At 39.7% G+C, this 18703-nt stretch overlaps 1 protein-coding gene across 1 annotated transcript; it reads right to left on the reverse strand.

The window, feature by feature from the left end:
- Positions 1-13797: 13797 nt before the first annotated feature.
- On the reverse strand, positions 13798-17051 carry LOC120110020 (transmembrane protein 45B-like). Its single transcript, XM_039123982.1, is given in 8 exon segments — positions 13798-13988; positions 13991-14141; positions 14143-14213; positions 14216-14266; positions 14269-14329; positions 14331-14349; positions 15633-16109; positions 16750-17051. Coding segments are annotated over 7 exon segments (900 nt in total). The 5' UTR covers positions 15989-16109; positions 16750-17051.
- Between the last annotated feature and the right edge of the window lie 1652 nt (positions 17052-18703).

Consider the following 18703-nt stretch of genomic DNA (forward strand, 5'->3'; position numbering starts at 1 on the left):
CTTACTTTCTTTTTTTTCTTTTTGTCTCAATTCTTTTCTTTTTGTCTCAATTCTTTTCTTTTCTTTTTTTTTTTGTCATTGCTGTTGTTATTGTTTCCATTAGTATTATTAATTTTTTATCTGAAGCCCGTTATAGAAATATAGTAGTCGGCCTTCATGAAGGTTGTGCCAAAATTTGTCAGCCTTACTAAACTTCACTATTGGAGGGCTGATAAGGGATTCAGGAGAAGAATAACGGAAAGGATTGTGTTTTATAAAGAGGGGCCATCCCTTTTCTTCCAGAGGGTTCTTTTAAGAAGGATAAAGCCGTGAGCCTATGAGGGAAATATTGTCCATCAAGAGCTGCGCACAATATAAAGCACGTGCATACTTTTCTAAGACGGAAAATATTGCCCATCAAAAGCTGCGCACGATGTAAAGCACGTATGTACTTTTTTAAAGCGGACAATATTTGTAGTCGGGACGTAGTCACTTTTTTGCTTTGACAGGTAACATTGTTGTTTAATTAAAATCTTCTAAATTTTCCCTTGGTGGCTGGTCCTGTTCACGAGTAGGGATCCAAGGATGGGTCATTAGCTTACACGTACGAGGTTACGACTTACGACCAAGGATCACATTTTAAACGAAGCTCGAGGTAGGGAGCGGATCCGCTGTGGAGAAACAGACAGCACGGACCATCTAACTGCACCTGCATGGAGCCGAAGAATGCCACGTGTCGGTCTAGCGTTAAAAAAAACCAATGCGCCGTCATTTAGCATGAAAAACTCGCCACCAGCATTCCGTAAGAGAGCGCTGCTTCAGCGGTAAGAAGTTTTGGTGGTCCCAGACGGAGAGAACCAATCAGCGTACAACACGTCATAGACAGGAGACAGACTTTTAGTTAAATCTGTTATCTCGTTCATAATAGAATGGATAAGAAAAAGCAAAATGTTGAAATTCCATGCATGATATGAGGAATATGCTGGAAAGAAATATTCTTTTGATCAACAAGTCAAGAAATATTTTTCTTCCTGCCACCATGCAATAAAATAAGATGAAATTTGTTAATAGTTTTGAATTGAACAAGAATCTTGATAAATTTGGATGGCATGTCTGGAGGTTATTTAGTCGCATTGTCGTTGAACTTGAAAATGCTATTTATTAAATTAGTGTTCTTGGGATCTCACTACGAGCGATCAATATGACATGAATATTGCATGGATCATCTTTCATTGTTTAGTGGTATTCTATTTATACGTCTCTTTTTTGACAAAAAAATCTTGTACTCATGGACTTTGAAGACAATGGCTTTTTTTACAATAGCTTAGATAGCAAAGAATGTGTAATTATTACTCTTTTTTTAATATATTACCATGTTTCAACTTTTGTTATATTTTAATAGAGAAATATGAATCCTACAACCAAAATATGAAAATAATAGTAAATACTATATCAATGTTGTGTTGGCCTTCCTGCACATACATCATGGTATTCAGATCCGCCTGAACTATAAACCCTAATCCGTATTGTTTTTTGAAGCTAAAGCAGCTAGATATTGAGAGTCAAGAAGATTCGGCTATTATGGAAATTATTACGTCTCGAAAAAATATATTTATAAAAAACTCTTTCAAGATATTCCGCTTGATATGAGGTGATTCAGTCAATTTACGAACTAAATATATGTTATATCTCAGTCTTTTTATTTTAAAAATGAACAGCGAGGTCCACATATTCATTATGTTGTAAAATGAACCTTGCAATCTAAAATTTATTGGGTAAGAATGTGGCTAGATATTGAAACTCAAGAAGAAATAGCTAAATAAGATTTGATTACAACCCTACAAAATGCATCCACAAAAAAAGTTTCGAGTATTCCCTTTCATATAAGGCAATTCCGATCATCTATATATAGATTGCACAAATGTTACATCTCATATTAAGTTTATCGAATGTGAGGTCTGAAAATTTCATTTCATTAAGTTTATCGAATGATCCTTGTAGCTAGGATCTATATACCAAGATTAAGTAGCAGTCCATCAGAAGCTAGGATCCTATGTAGAGAAACAACCATAAAAGGTTAAGCCAAGTGGATGCCAGAGACGCACTCTCCAAGGCTACAGTTCGAGTGGATGCCAGTGGTGAACCCCCTCTTCCCTTGAAATTGATGTCCAACTTCTTTCTATAGGCAAACAAGGGGTGGTCATCACTCCAAGGACTCCTATCTCTCTTGCTTTTTAGTACTATAGCCCAGTGGGAAGCTTCCTAGTTTGTGTACCCACTGTTCTCCATCTCATTTTGGGTAACAAGTAAGCTGGAAAGTATATAAACAAAAGAAAAAGATTTCTCTCTCTATCACTCTCTTTCTCCTCCTATCAGATAATGTAGAAAATAGTAATGCTATTTGGTCAAACTACTATTCACTTGATTAAAAAATATATATATTCTTTAAACTAAAACATCTCCTCCTCCCAAGTTCCAATATCTTGATCTATCTTCCCTTGAATCGCACCTGACAGTAGTATAGCATAATAGGGGAGCAGTTCAAACCATTGCAAGGTTGTTACAATTGTTGTTATTTTAAAGTTTAAACCTCAAGTCAACCATCTCTCTCTCTCTCTCTCTCTTCCAAGGATGGAGGGGTGTTGGGATTGGGATAAGAGCAATCATTTGTGTAGCCCCTCCCCCAAGGGGGTCAAGACTTCTTTTCTAAAGCCCTAGCTTAATTGACACTCATGCTCTCCAAACTCGCATGGACCACACCCACTCATCCAAACCCTTATTCCTTCCTAGCATTCAACTCTGCCCGCTTACAGCCCTTTTTTTTTTTCTAGCTAGTTCCATCTTTTCAGATAGTAGAAAAACAATGCAAGTCGAGAGAAACCCTAATCCTAACCCTAACCCTAGGGCCCCACACCCAGTTGCCTCTTCTTTACCTGACAACTAGCCTACATGACGGCAGGATGGAAACAACCTAATAAACTACCCCCGACTTTTTCATTTTGGCGGTCGGTCCAAGTCGAAACTGCTGGCTGGCGGTGGCCAAAAGAAACGAACGTAGGAGGTTCGGGCTCGGGAGGTAGCGAAAAAACAAAGCAAGGTGATGGAGAAAAGAAAAACTCTAACCCTAATTCTAGGGCCCGATATCCAACTATCTTTTTTTTACTTGACAGCCAGCCAATGTGACGGGCTGGACGAAGACAACCCAATAAACCGCCCCACTTTTTTTTATTTATTTCGGCGGCCGGTTCGGGCCGGGACCACCGGCTACCGGTGGCTAAGAGAAGCCAATAATGTAGAAGGATCTCAGGTTGGGATTCGGTTCGGTGCGGTCTAGAGATTTTTGGGGTCCATGATTGGTCCCCCCACCCCAACACAGCGAGGTGTAGACGGCTGGCGGAGAGTGCGAACAAAAATGTTTAGTCCCACTACATCATCATTGATGGTGTTGTCGTGCCCCCGAACGGAAGCAAACAAGACTTTTACTAGTGGGAGGGCATCTTAGTACTGTGGGCTCATGCTTTGTGGGCTCAGCTCTGATGATCCAAATTTTAGGAGCGAGCCCGGTTGACTTGAGAGGAGACAGCTGGGCGATCCAAGGTTTCAATATTTATATTATCTTTTTGTTTTCCTCTGCTAGATCAAGCTTTATATTTATCTTCATAACAAATCAACAGCCATAATCTACTAGGTTTATTTGGGGACAAAAAAAAAAAAAGCATTTTAACTGTTGCCATATGTTGTCATGATTTTAAGTAAGGAAAATGTTACTAATTTAGGACATAACTTGTTGGAAAATATAATAGTTAAGCCAAGATGTTGGCTTTGAGTTAAAAGTATTATTTTGTTGTATCCTAGAAAATTGTTATTTTATTTTACTTGAGCAGTGGAATATACAACTAATAATTGATATATGCAATTCCATCATATATTGGATTTATTTAGGAATAAGTTACTTACTGTGATGAAAGAAAATAATGGATGGTAACTAAAGCACATGTAAATGTTATAATAGGAGCTGTTGTAACTTTTCTCCCTTGTGAAAAAATAATTTCTTTTAAAATTATTTTTTTGAAGAAAAGAGAAAGTATCATGGAGGATGGTTGTTATAATAGAATAACGATAAGATTACGGAATGTTTAAGCACTAACTTGTATATCAATTGAGAACTAGGATTTAGCAGGATCATTAGACTCGATGTGACCACTTTGGCCACTACGAGTAAGGTTATATAGGGTCTAAGAGCAAGATACGTCATATCGAAAAACCGAATCATAGGTCAAATTTTCGAAGGCTATAACTTAGTTATATGACGTTCGATTTAGATGACTTTTTTTTTTTAATCGGACAATTTTTCAAGATCTACGACAAGACTTCGAGCAGTGACTGTAGGGGATCGAGCCCAAATTCTTTCGTTTGGGATCTGAAATGGCTTGGTCAAACCAAAAGTTTCCTTTTCGGATAAGACTTTGATCATGTGTAACTTTCTATCCAATAAAAATCAGGTGGAGCGATCCACGGTAGAGTTGATATAGAAGTCAAGATCTATCTCTTCGAAATTTTTGGCTTTTTCTAAAGGATTTCTACTAGAGATATCTATTTTTTTAAAAAAGAACCATACAAGGGTTGGTAAGAGAAATTCGATCTATATTGTATTAGTGATGATCTTATATTATAAATAAAGGCTATAGACTTTATTTTTTTAATGATTAATAAAAGAAAAGAAGACTAGAAGTCTTATTTTCGAGATTCTACCATCTTCTTTTAGTTATTTTTCGAGAGATTCAAGTTGAGCGGGGTAAAGAAAATTTTCTTTCTTCTTAATTGAATTAAATTTAGAAAAAAGTGAGCATCGCGAGAGAGAAAAAAAACCATAGCACCAAGGAGATTGTTGATTTTGATGAATATGGATTATTTATTTGGATGGAAACATGATTTGTCTGGGATAACGAAATCTGCCACACCTTCTAAATTGCTAATATTGTTACCTTTCTTCCATTTATCCCCTTACGATTTATTTGGATGCTCAATTATACTATATTGCGGGAAGGTCTGCTTGTGTCCCCTACTTTCGAGAATTCTTGAGTGAAAATATAGCATAATGGAGGTTAACCAATGTCTGAAGCGACCCACATCTTATTTGTTCCAGATATCACATTTTTTTCATTCTAGATATCGCATTTGAATAAAAATTATTTTATCTTATTCCTAGATTTGGAGATTATACATTCCTTGGCTCCCAACAATCTTAAAGTCTTTTCTTCCTTAAGAAATCCTTTTGACCGATCATTTCTTTCTTAGGGTACTTGTATGATTGCTGGATAATATAAGCCGACATCCGATAAGCCCTCAAATCATATCTTAATGCGGGATAACAAAGCTCATTATTTATTTATTTATTTTTTGCTAAAGCGGATGCATCATATATAGTGAGTATGAATACATCCAAAAAAGTCAAAAAATAACAAGTTTCGGAGTGCTCCGAATAAATTCTCTTCTTCCAGCTAGAAAGTCTTACAAATAGTTAGCCACATAAGAGGCTACCTAGTCTGCTGTTCTGTTGGCCTTTCGGTATACATGCTTCGGTTAACTTGCAACGTAATATCATATTATTCAAACATGCCCCAAATAAGTTGTCTTCTTTTTTTTTCATTTATTTTTATCAGGCGGGTGTTGTTTATTTATTTAATTATTTTTTGAACATAAACAATGCAGTAGGTGAGTTTCCTAAATCATTATTATATCAGCCGTTACAATGTCATAACGGCCGCAGCTGGACCTGGCAGCAGCTTGAGCGAGGATATTATTGCCTACATTGATGCACGCAGTCAATCATGACCGTTAGTTTCTATGATGATGCATCGAGATACGTATTTAATTGAATGGAGTTCGAAGGAATCAGCCGGCGTTATTGGCTTTATGTAGGTCACGGGATGCATGCAGCGTCGGCAATAATTCTCCGCTTGAGTGGCTCGGCACCGGATGGATGACCGAACTGACGTGACAGTGGACGGCTGGTAGGCCCAGCCCAGTTCTAGGTAGGTACGGCCCCACAAATGGTTTCGGGCCCACAGTATAAAGCCGAAGTACCCGCCACGTCAGATGAAATCACGGGAATCACGCTTCAAAGGACATGCGGAGCTCAAAGATTTGGTGGAGGTGTCGCGTCCAAGGAATTATATATGCGCTCAGGTGGGTCCCACGCCGACACCTGGATGACCTTCCTTTCGACTCGGCCGTCTGTTCGGGATCTGACGGTCCTGATTCAGCCGCTGCCAATTTCGGGACGGGACGGGGGCCAGCTTCGGAGGATTCGGCGATGATGACAGGTCTTTGCCGATTTCCGACCGGAGAGAGGAGAGGGTGACGGTTGGTCCGCTGACAGCTGGGGTGACGGCGGCACAGCACACGCAGCGACAGAATTGTTTAGCATCTTGTAGCGAACAGCCAGCAGCTTTTTTTGGTCAATTCCAAAAAAAAACTTACGGGTCCCATATGCAAAGGTTTAAAGGTAGAGGGAAAGTTAAGTGTTGGGGTTTATTTAGAAGCATAAGATATTTCGCAATTATGATGCAAGTAAATCTAGAATGAAAAGATTAGCTTACTTCTACGAGGAAAGAAGGCCTGTCTCCTGTTCTACTTTGGACAGCTACATTTCTGCTGACGGCCAAGTGTTTAACTACTTCTCGGGAGAAGAGCTGGTGCCGGGAAAACAGGCGACATATTGGAGGGATGTTCCGGTTCCACCTTTACCCATCATCCATCATTTCTTCAGATGAGAAATCTCGTGAGAGAGGGAAGCAAAAGTAGGGACGAGAGAGAGAGAGGGAGAGGCCATTTTCATGTGACAGGAGGGCGGAAAGGAATCGTTGTTAGCCGGCCCTGGCCACTCAGCTGCGACAGAGCGCCTCAACTACCGCACCATATATATATATATATATATATATATTAGAGTTGATCGTGGACCAAATCTCACATTTAAACACTATTTATTTTTTAATTAAACTTTATTAATATTTTTTTTATGTTCAAATCCGACTCGTAACAAACTTTAGTAAAGTTTATATATGTATATATATATATATATATATATATATATAAATTTAAGGATACGTTTGGAAACTATTACTTAAGTATATAATGCTTTAGAAAATAATTTTTATATATTAGATTGACTATAAAAATTATACATTTGAGAATACTTTTTATTTGGCTGAGCCTCTAATTTTAAGAAATTTATATAAAATATCTATTATATTCTTTAATCTCTTCTCCGGTCTCTTCAAGGAGTCTGTGATCTCTTGAGTAAGAACTTCAATTGCATGTTGCTCCTCTTTTCCATCTCCCAAAGAAGGAATTAAAGCCTTGGCATGAGCCTTGACTTAACTCCGGCATTTTTGTCCGAGCACGTTGTATGTTTGCCGATATTTCTTCAGAACATCCACCCAAGCTGGAGGTAAACCAACTGCAAGGGGGCCTTTACTGCAGCAGGCAAATGACATATTACATTGCAGGCAGTAGCATGAGAATGAAAATTTCAGATAATATCAGAACACTGCAATTCTGCCATCCCAAATTTGAAGCAGACATTCCATATGAAGATCTTGAAGATCAAAGCTGACAAACTGATGCATGAGTAGTAGGGAACAAACACTACCAAATTTTCTGATGGCTATGCCCTTGACCATGCATCAAGATCTCTACTATACTCTGAAGAGATCAAAGCTGAAGTCATGCAGCCAGCCCCATGAGTAGTAGGGAACCTCATGCAGCCAGCCCCAAAATGTGAAGTCGGGCCCAACCATAATAGAATTCCAAAAATTCCCCATCCCTATGCACCCCCATCATTTCAAATTTTCAGCGTCCCACATAATATGGAAGGAAAAGAATATTTCTCTCTTCCCTTCTTATGTCACCCATTAGAAGCAGTTACTGCCCTCTTATGTTGTCAGATCAGAACAGCCATTTAATTTCCTTAAGCTGTTGGATTCATCTGGCCCCAAATTCTTTTGTGGACTAACTTCTGTGCGATATTTTGGGTCATTATTATCCCTTCCAGCCAGTCCCCTACCATGCCTTCTAGGCTACATACAACTTGCTATTATTTTGCTGTATGTTGTATTTTGATAATCCTTGTCAAATGCTTGGAAGACCGACATTTTTGCCATGGACCTTTTCCATTTGGTCAGAGGCTTCCCTGGGCTTCCTTCTAGTTCTTCATATTCCTTGTCTTCTCATTCGTCAATCAATTTTTAGCCACTTTATCTGCCCCATACATAACTTTGCCGCTATATTTTTAGAGTTTCCTTGTTTAAATAATTTCCACTTGCCTGCAACTCATAATATCATGACTGCCATCATAACTTTGCCGCTATATTTTTAGAGTTTCCTTGCTTAAATAATTTCCACTTGCCTGCAACTCATAATATCATGACTGCCATCAATCATTTATACCTATTTATTTCAATTTGGGCCAATTTGAGATGTATCTTAGCTAAACTTTTGGGATTGTCATCTCGTTATCTTACTCTTTTAATCTATATCATGAAGCCTCTGGTCGTTGCTTCAATTTTCATACATTGTTTATCATAGGTTGGCTTGCCCCTCTTTGCAGTATTGATTGTCTGCACCAACAATTTCTGCGCCCATGTAAAATCAAGAATAGATATATTTTTACATGCATATTTGCTTCCTATAATTGCAATCTCCAAGCATGCATAATTATCTTGAGTCTTGATGCTTAATTAACCTCCTTATTGTGCTCAAGGTTCATTCTTGGCTTGCTTTCCTTCATGGCTTGCTTTCCTTCAATACTGTTATCACCTCTCATATTTGATCTCTGAAATCATTTGGATGCCCTGTCGAATTATCATTCAATGTCATTTTACATAAATTTAGCTGTCTTCATGACTCAGCCAACTTCCTTGCTATTAACTTAAGAGTCAACCAAAGCATCTCTCATAGAACTTGCATTTTGTCGAATCATCTATTCCCTCGATCGTTAGCCCTAGAGTTGCAACTTGGGTCTTCCCAATTATTTAGATATTTATCTATTTATTTTTTGGTTGAACTCTAATTATTATAATGAACTCTCAGTCCATTTGCTTGGTGTCAATTTATCATATTGCTTTGGTTGTTATCAATTTAGCTTCATGTTGTTTCCTATTTTTACCATCTGAACTCACCTATTCCTCATGTGTGGCACCTTTAATGCTTCGACTCACCAGCTTCATCCATGCATCCTTGTGATCATGAGTTGTCAATCATAGCATTGGCTACATTCTATGATTTCTATGATTTTCCCATCAGTTTCTGTGAACAGTCCGAGAATGCCGTTAATACAAGAAGGCCAACGTTTTAAAATTCTCATATTAATTAATTTATTCTTGTAAGAATGTTTTCACGCCTCATTACAGCAAGATCTGAAAAGAACATAGCTAAGCCCAAGAAGACTTCTTGCTGATTTAAATATGGAAAGCAAAACAGCATTCAGAACAGAAGAAAGGATTTGCATCAAAGGGAAGCCATTCGAACCTGGACTTGCTGCGGTCTTCGGTGCTGAGAGGAGTATATGCCCGATTCGTATGGAGAAGCGAAGTGCTCACCAATTCGATCATGGGGCCACCAGCCGAAGACGAGGAAGGCCCGGCATGAGCCGGAGGAGGAGAGACCGCCGGCAACCGAACGCTCCGAAGCGCGTCCCGGTACTTCCTGTACACCGGAGTCCGATTCCTCGTCGCCATTGGCCAAGATCTCGACACCCTCAGATTCGGCAATGCGAGAGTCGATCTGTGGTAATTACCGGATCCAAGAAGTCAAAGACCTCTAGGGCACGCGCGGAGGGCGTGAATGGAGGCGATTCCGGCGAATCATCGCCGGAGGAGGGAGGCGGAGGGTTCCGGCGGTCGGGGACGGGGATGGGTTAAAGAGATCTGAGATCGAGGGAGGCAGGGTCTTGGCTTTCTCCGCCGCCGTGGGAGGGGGTGGGATATAAATGGATCTCGGCAAGTAGAAGCGCGGGAGGCGGAAGAAGGTCTCAGTAGTTGGGGCTGAGCGTCTCTTCCTCTCCCTTCTTTGGGCGCTGGAAGACGTCACGCATGCATTAACCATACTTTATATTTGATAATATTCCTAATGAAATAATTAGGGGGCACTTACGAGTAATAAATATTTACCATTAGAGCTACAGTATACAACAGTGGCTGTGTGTGATATCACTGCTACGTACACATGGATCATAGATGTGGTGATGAGTAGCTAAGGCTTGTTCCTTATTTACCAAAAAAAAAAAAAAAATGCTTGTTCCTGCAGTTGTTGTCATCCTTTCCATTAGAGGTCATGAGTTCAAGGCCTGATTTAAGCTGATTCATGATGGTTGGGTGCAATTTACAAGCGCTATTTAAGGATGGTTGGGTATGATTGAACATTTTTGTGGGTTGGGTGGATTGATAGGAGATGAGCCACTCTGTTATGTTGTAGAATTTGTAGTACGGCCAAAATCGGCTAAAGCATGCAATGGCCTCATTTGCTGGTCATGTGCATGTAATGACCTCATTTAGGGAATCTATGAGCGGTTAAAGCGTAGTAGTAGGGAGATGTAAGCAACAATTATCAAGATCAAAATAATAGGTGTGAAAATATAATTATATATATAATATAATTATAATAACTTGTACGATCATATATTTAATTTCACATCGGTTATTCGCTGGATAGATTTTAGCTACTTGTATAGGATCAAATAATCCAAATAATACATTCTACCTAGCTTTTTCGAACGAGATTCTGAATTACGATAAATAGTATTAAAGCGGATTCGACTCATGACCTATGTATAATATAAAATACTACCGTACAGATATATTTGAGCTAACCATGAGCTGATCGTGGTATTTGTGATTGGTTTGAATTCTTAGTCTGGTGAGGATACATAAAAAAATTCAATCATCTCGCATTAAAGATAAAACCTGAAGCTTTTGAATGGTCAACTTTGTCTTACAAAAGCCTATTCACCCAATGGTGTCATAATTTTTTTATTAGCCGAATCCTGTGCTTGAGTAGATGATGGTACAATGAACAATGTAAATTTCAAGCCTACAACCTGCATGAAAGTTTTTGCCTATGAGATTGCGTCAACGATGTTACCTCAGGAATCGTAACACCTAAGGTCATGCACCATCCACCATCTTCCCCTGCTCACAGGTAGGTAGCACTGCAGTAGCAACTTCTTGCATACCATCCATGAAATAGAATTTTCCATAAATCAGAATTATCCTATGCTGATCCAGACTTCGAGATTCGTGTTAAACAAAGATCTCATCACGCTTCTCGCACGACCCACAAAGTCTTCCTGGCATTTGGGCTGCCAAAATATAGCTTTTCAAATATTTGAACTGTCAAGAAAACAAGCTTAGAAGAGGGTAGATGAACCTTTTCCTGTCACCGTACAGCAAGCAATGTTTTTAAATCTGTGCTATTAGTAATTACATTATATTTTTTCAAAGCCAAGAAGATCACACTGTCTGAATCGTAAAACTCTCTTCAAAATTCAGTTGCTTGCTGTCATTCTCTTCATCTCTCTCTCAGTAATCATGGTTCCATTGCAATTGCATCAACTCAACAAAAAAGGAACCTCGAGTATTAAAATATCAGAGTTTACTTGAAACCATCCTGGTGTTTGATTCTTTTTCTTTTTGTTCCTCATTTCTTTTGTATCTCAAAAGACGGGCTTCTCTTATCCTTCCTAGTAGCATCTAACACGACCTGGCTTGACCTAATTACTCAACAAACTATGTCTCAGCAATCTTTATGATGATGAACATCCTACTGCCATCACAGCTGAATCCTTCCAAATATCATTCAAGTGCAGTTTGCTTCTTTTCGCAACAAGCCTTCAAGAACTCCAGATCCTGATCCAAGCAACAGATACCCAAAGATCAATTCATGTAATGTTAGAAGGATAAAACAACTGCTTATAAGAAAACAAGCTAAATAGAGTGCTTGATTTTGGAGGAGACTTTGCATCCTGCATTATATTTAATCAACGCACATCCAGTCCGTAACAGCCAAACAAGACCATTTCAGGGGATTGGAGAATTCGCTTATCCTGCCCCAGCCAAACATCATCTGTTAATCTTGGAATAATCAAGGATCGATTATTCTAGTCATAGGGCTTTTCTCTGCAAAAATCACAATAAAAGCACTCTGCGGGACAGGTGAAATCAGCTATTCCTGAAACAGTGGAATTTCTTTTGACCTTTCAATTCATATATGTTTCATCCCAAGGCAACCAGATAGATTTAGGGATAAAAGTTAACATTCAGAACGACAATAGCTCTTCGAGATTTTGCCGTCCTCCAATCAAATGGGCTCTTAAGCCTGAGGATGCAAGCCAAAAGAGCCAAAATCAACAAAATCAAACTCGTGTTCTTTCCTGCACTGACTTTAAACAACTAAAAGGTTTTCGCATGAATGTCGCTTACACAAACTTCGCAGCAATTGGTATAGGAATCATCTGACTTTAGCTTGAATAGATCTTGCTAAAAGCTAGGTGGAATCTAGCCAAATTTGGTTCCACGGTTCTACCCATTTGCTCTTGGTACTCTTTGAGGCACAGATTTATGATTCAAAGAATAATCCTAGCCTTGGATCCAATACTCATGGACCATCTAAGATAGGATAACTCAGCTTTTATTTGCCAAAGTTATAGGCAACCCACCCTCCAAATGGTATGCTACTCCGTTGATGGATACATGACACATTCAACGCAAAATAAGGCAACCTCACAATGCACCAGCTATTAAAGAGCAAAGGTAATTGATAAATAAACTCCCAGATTAGAGATATGTATGCTCGATATTGGGCTCATGTAACAGATGACTACATCAGTTGGCTCATCTGTTGGGCCCTCACCAATAGAAAACTACTACCAGAATAAGTTATTTGACCCTGGAGTCCAACAAGCATACTCTCTATATGGGGTCAGTTTTGATTGCACACGGCAAATATCCATCTATCAACTAATTTTCCGACCATGTAACTACACTGATGCTAACCTCCAAGCAAACCCATAGATCATGATAAACGTGTGATGTCCTGCAACAAGAATGTGATCCATGACGCTTTCCATATGCTTGTACAGGCAACATCATATGAACGTTAAGATTGCCTTTGTCCCTCAAGCATATCCCGTCCATTCAGTTTCATAATCTTTTATGCATCAATCCTATGCATCGGCGACAATGTTTCATTAATGTAAATTTCAAACTATATCTGTGAGATGCATTAACCAAGAATGTTGTTGGGGCCATGTCATACGCACCATCAATTAAGTAGGTGAATAGCTATAACATTAGGTAAAATGAGAATGGCTGATGACATCCACTCCAGCCCATCCACGACCTAGAATTTTTTCTAATTGTCATTTCTGATTACACCATCAAATTCTACTTTTCTCTTATGTCATCGCTGCGGCTCGCTCATTTACATATTGGTCATAGCAATAACACAAGGTAAAAGCAGAATGGTGATGATGCCGACCTGCTCTCGCATCCTATCCATGAAATAGAATTTTTCCTACACCGCTAGCCCATCTATTTCCAAAAGAACAGCCCAGGTTTGGCAAGATCCACACTCAAAATTTGAGATTTGCGTGAAGATACAGATCATGGGCCGAATCAGCCATACTGCATCATACTTCTCGCACGAATCTCAAAGTCCTCAGTGCGTTTGGAGCTACTAAAATTCCTTTTTCCTTGCAGGATCGAGGATGGAACTAGAGAAAAACAAAAGCACGAGGAAGTATCAACGAACCTTTCCTTGTCACTGAGCAGCCATCATCTCTGGAAAGAACCGACCGGCAGCCTCTACCTCACCATTCTCATCACCTTCTTGGCTCGCCAGAGCAGAGGCATGCAATTTCCTCAAATCTGGGTGGCCATAACCATGGCCGCCGCGGATGGCATAGCATCCAAGAACATAGAGGAAGCTCAGAAAGACAAGGGAGAAGAGGTGAAGTTGGCAAGCAGCTCCGCGCGGACCTGGCTGTCATGCGAGTGGCACTTGATTCCGTTGTCGATCGAGGAGGCAACCCGGGGCATCATGGGGCCGTAGAGGGTGAAAGCAGTCTGGTAGAACCACAGGCCCTGGAGAGTGATGGAAACCCCGGCTACCAAGGTCCACAGCGAGACTGGTGGGGAAGAGAGCGCCAGCGATCGTGCGGCATGCAAAGGGCGACGCAGGATGACAAGGATGAGGTGATAGTAGCCTTCCAGTCCCTTGTGGGTGGTGAGTGGAAGGAGAACAGTAGATACTCCGCGCTGAAGGCTGATGCGGCTATCAGGCAAAGCGCTCCCATGCGGCATGGGTAGGAAGCTGAAGTCAGTGAGTGTGAGCTTTAGTAGATTGCTCTTATTAGCTTGGAAAAGAGAATGGATGCAAAGAAACAACAGAAAGCTACTTGGGGCCGTTGTCTCTGCCTGCTACTGTAAGGTAGGGATTATGACTACATTACCCTGAATTAATCAAACAACATTCAAAAAGATGGTGGAATTAAGGTTTCCATAATGCCAATATTTGGCAATAAGTGAAATTTTCGGAAATAGGTTGCAGCAATGTTGCCACTATTTTTTTTTCTACTTGGAAAAATGATAATTTATGGTTATATTGTGAATAATTATGGAGGCTTTTTTTATGGTGAATAAAATAAAGATCACCACAATGGTTATTACAACTTCTTATTCCATAAAAACAGGAAAAAAGAAGATGCTATTATGTCGTTCATAGTGGCCTTTTCAAATAAAAACTGAATCATGCCTCTGGATGACAGTCAATAATCTAAGAATTTTCTCGAGCCATGCAATGCTGTGTGGCACGTCACAGCTCGATTAGGACCTCACATTACTGTATCAATTTCTGTGGTCACAAGAAACTCACTCATACGCTATGCAAGTTTAAAAAGTTACTCGAGAGATTCCTAATTCAACAGACGCCACTGAAATTATTCCATCACCTTGAGATGCCTCCAGACATGGAACAACATAGATAAAGACACTACTAATAAAATAGTACTAACTAACCTTAAATGCATTGCAAAGGATCAGATATCATATTCATAAATATTGTTTTTCTAGTTTCTAAAATTCATGTTAGCTTGAAAATATTCTTCGTTTCAAACAATACGGCCAGCAGCTATGATTTGTTCCCACGTAACCAAGTCTAAAGCTGAACTTGAATAAAACGTCATGGACGGCATACGTTGCTTTTTTTTTAACGATCTATGCTTTTTCTAAAACCATGATGCCGCTTGTAATCGTCACCCTCTCCTGTTCCGACAGTTGTCCCCAACAAGATAGCATCTATTTCAACGACCAATATCCAACGGAGACCGAGGGCGGGCCCGGACAAAATCCTCTCTCCTCCTACCGAACCTTTGGGGAAACCAGTTCGGACCACTAAACTATGATTTCCCCTTTCAGACTGCTAAACTCCAGTTTCCCCCTCGTTTCCCCGCGCTCAAATTCCCATTCTCCAAAGAAACCTAGTTAATTTCGGAGCGTTTTAGACAACTTTCCCTCTCCAACTCATAATGTATCCTCTGACTAGTTATGTACGAGAGAGAGAGAGAGAGAGAGAGAGAGAGAGAGAGAGAGTCTGACCTGGTTTTCTCGGAGAGGAGGGCGATGGCGCCGAAGAGGAAGAACATGAGGAGCATTCCACCATGCTCGAAGTCGTTCATGTGCGCCGGATTCAGTATCTTCTCGGGTCCTACGAAGTAGTGGAAGTGAGGCGAATACAATAACTCGACGCACATGTCGACGAAGGCGCCGCCGGCGACCACGTAGAGCTCCAGGTGCCGCGCCTTCCCGCCGAACCACCGCTCCGCCGGATTCCACACCCGGACCCGAAACGCCACCGGGTCCGACACGTACCGAACCGCCGCGCTCCAGATGTGCCACAATCCCACCGCCAGGAATAGGCTCCCGGGCAGCACGTGACCCCTGAACGATCCCATTCTCTTTTTTTTAACTGAATCTCGCCCTCGGATCTTCCAGAAATTACGACAAGGGCCCCGAGAGCGTTGACCGACGATGGATTGCCTCCTCTTCCTCTCTTCTTGCTTTTAAACTATATATCTATATAAAAGAAATAAAAATAGATCAAAAACGAGAAATTTTATCTGAAATCGGAGAATTTTTTGGTACGATTTGAATGCTTAGCGGTTTTTATCAATCTTGGTTCTGGAATATGGAAGAGAAACTGATCAAAATGGAAAAAAAAAGGCTAAAATCCGGAGTTTTTCATTAATTTAACTTTTTTTCCTTTTTAAAAAATAACCGTTTTTGGACAGCACTAAGCTTTATCCGATCGATCAACTTCCTCTCTCTCTCTCTCTCTGCCGACAAGCACGAAACGAATTGATACAAATAGACAAAACTAGCGGGAATTGGAATATTTTGGTCCAATTTAACTAGCTTTTTAATCCAAGAAAAACATTCTTTGAGAAAAATTGGAAGAATAAAATTTTCTTCTTGCTCCACAAGCTTCCTCTCTCAAAACTGATGAAATTAAATAGAAATTAACCCAAAATTGATCAAAAAAAAATTCATTCCCCACAAATTGGCTCAGCGAAGGGAAAGATCTAGTGACGAAGGAAGCAGATCTGATGGACAGAGGCAGTCTTTTAGTAGTGGAAATAGTAATAATTCCAATATATATAAATATTATATTATTCTATTGTTCAATCAGGGACTTTTTGGGGGGACATGGACGTACCTTGCTGAGGGAGGAAGGGATTGGATTGGGGAGAGCGTGGGGTTCGCCGCCTCGACGAAATGATTGCGAAACGAGAGGGCCGGGAAAAGAGATGAGCAGAGAGAAGAGAGAGCAAAGCAAACCAACGCGGTCTGTTTCTCTTTTTCTCTACCGCCGAGACTCGAGTGAGAGCGAGGGAGAGAGCGAGAGCGAGAGCGAGAGCAGGAGGGGAAAAGGGTTAGAGATCTCGAGGGTTTTATCTCTCTCTCTTTTTCCTCGCGCTTCTTCACTTCTTTTTTCTTTCTTCTGCTCCTCCGATCTCCAGCACCGAGACGGGAGCTCGCAGGGAGAAGGGAAAAATATTGAGGGAAGAGATGGCGACTCCTCGGGGCGACGGCTTTGGCCTTTTCTTTTACTTTTCTTTATTCTGGGAATGATCTTTTAATTAATCTAAATAGGAGCCCGCTGCGAAGCCCGCAAGGGCGCGCGACGCGTTGATGACGTGCTTTTCGGGACGTAGACCATTTTTTTTTAATTGGTTCCGCTGTAAGCGGGTCTGATTATATCGGATTCAGATGCTATTTTTGGTCCAACCAGATCCAAATAGGAATTCGAATAATTAATTCAAAATTTTTTTAAATACTGATATGGATGAAGATACATATATTTTTTTTAAGATTTGGATATCCATAAAACAAGGATAAGTAAAAAAAAGAATTTAAGTTAAGCTAAATCAAAAAAACTTATTAAATAATTAATCAAATCTAAACTAAAAAAAAAAGAAGCTAGATATCAAATAACAGTCCATTAAAATGGTAACCCGAATACGGAATAACCGGTTTGAAAAAAATCCTTTGAGTCATCTAGTATGTTTGAAAGACTCAAACCTCCCCTTCGTTCATTTCATCCTTCTTTTCTCTTCGTCGTTTTTAAACAACTAGAGTTTCGAACGTTCCGTCCATTTTCTAGTTTCCTCTCAGCGATTGTAACTGGTAATAACTGTGAGATGCCTTGGAGGCATCATAGATTCTGTTTACTTCGGTGATGAGCAATCTTAAACGGCATATTCTTTATGAAATTGTTAGGTTTTATAATTGATAAATATTTATTAAAATTATAATTTTTTTTATAATCATGTTTTATCGATAGTTTTCATCATTGAATTTTGTTCAAAGTTGATTAATATCCGAAAGGTATCCGATTTATTGCTGTATTCAAATAATATATATATATATATGTGTGTGTGTGTGTGTGTGTGTGTATTTAATATCCGATTCATATGTTTATCCATTTATAACAATTATCGATATACTTAATATTCGATTCATATCCATATCTATTTAGAACAAGTATTGTTATTAATTTAGGTATCTTTTTGATATCCATATCTATATTCATATTCATTAAAAAATATGGATACAAATATAGATATATCAATATCTTATCAATTTTCAGCCCTAGTGAGGTAGTATTGGAGGCATCAATTTTCACCTGTGCCGGTAACCACTATTTATCAAGTTTTATGAACTTTAGGCGCCGGTCTTCCCTTTGCCTCTTTGGGCAGCCCTGGGGTTGTTCCTCCCTCTATCGTGGCCTCTTCCTCTAATTGGAGTCGCACCCCTTGACCCTGAGGATTGCACGGCTGCGGATGCATCAATGAAGCGGGTTACTCTCCGAGTGCCTACGTCGGATAGGGATAGTCGCATGACTAAAGTGGCTACCTGCGTCAACTTTATTCATCAGAAAGATGCCTATATAGCTATGAAAGTGGTAGAGGAACTTCTTTTGATTCAAGGGGCGCCGGTACAAATCATGTTTAGTTTTTTTAAACAAAATATGTTTACAAATAAAATATTGTATTATAATAATTGTAGTGATTTATTGATGTTTTTATCTTTTAGCGGGAGAGAGAGAGTATGGTTTTATAAATAGGGGGAGAAAAGGTAACGTGAAAAGTAGAATGAAATCTCTTTGA

This window comes from Phoenix dactylifera, chromosome 2 (assembly GCF_009389715.1).
Source record: "Phoenix dactylifera cultivar Barhee BC4 chromosome 2, palm_55x_up_171113_PBpolish2nd_filt_p, whole genome shotgun sequence".
In the NCBI taxonomy this organism is placed as follows: Eukaryota; Viridiplantae; Streptophyta; class Magnoliopsida; order Arecales; family Arecaceae; genus Phoenix; species Phoenix dactylifera.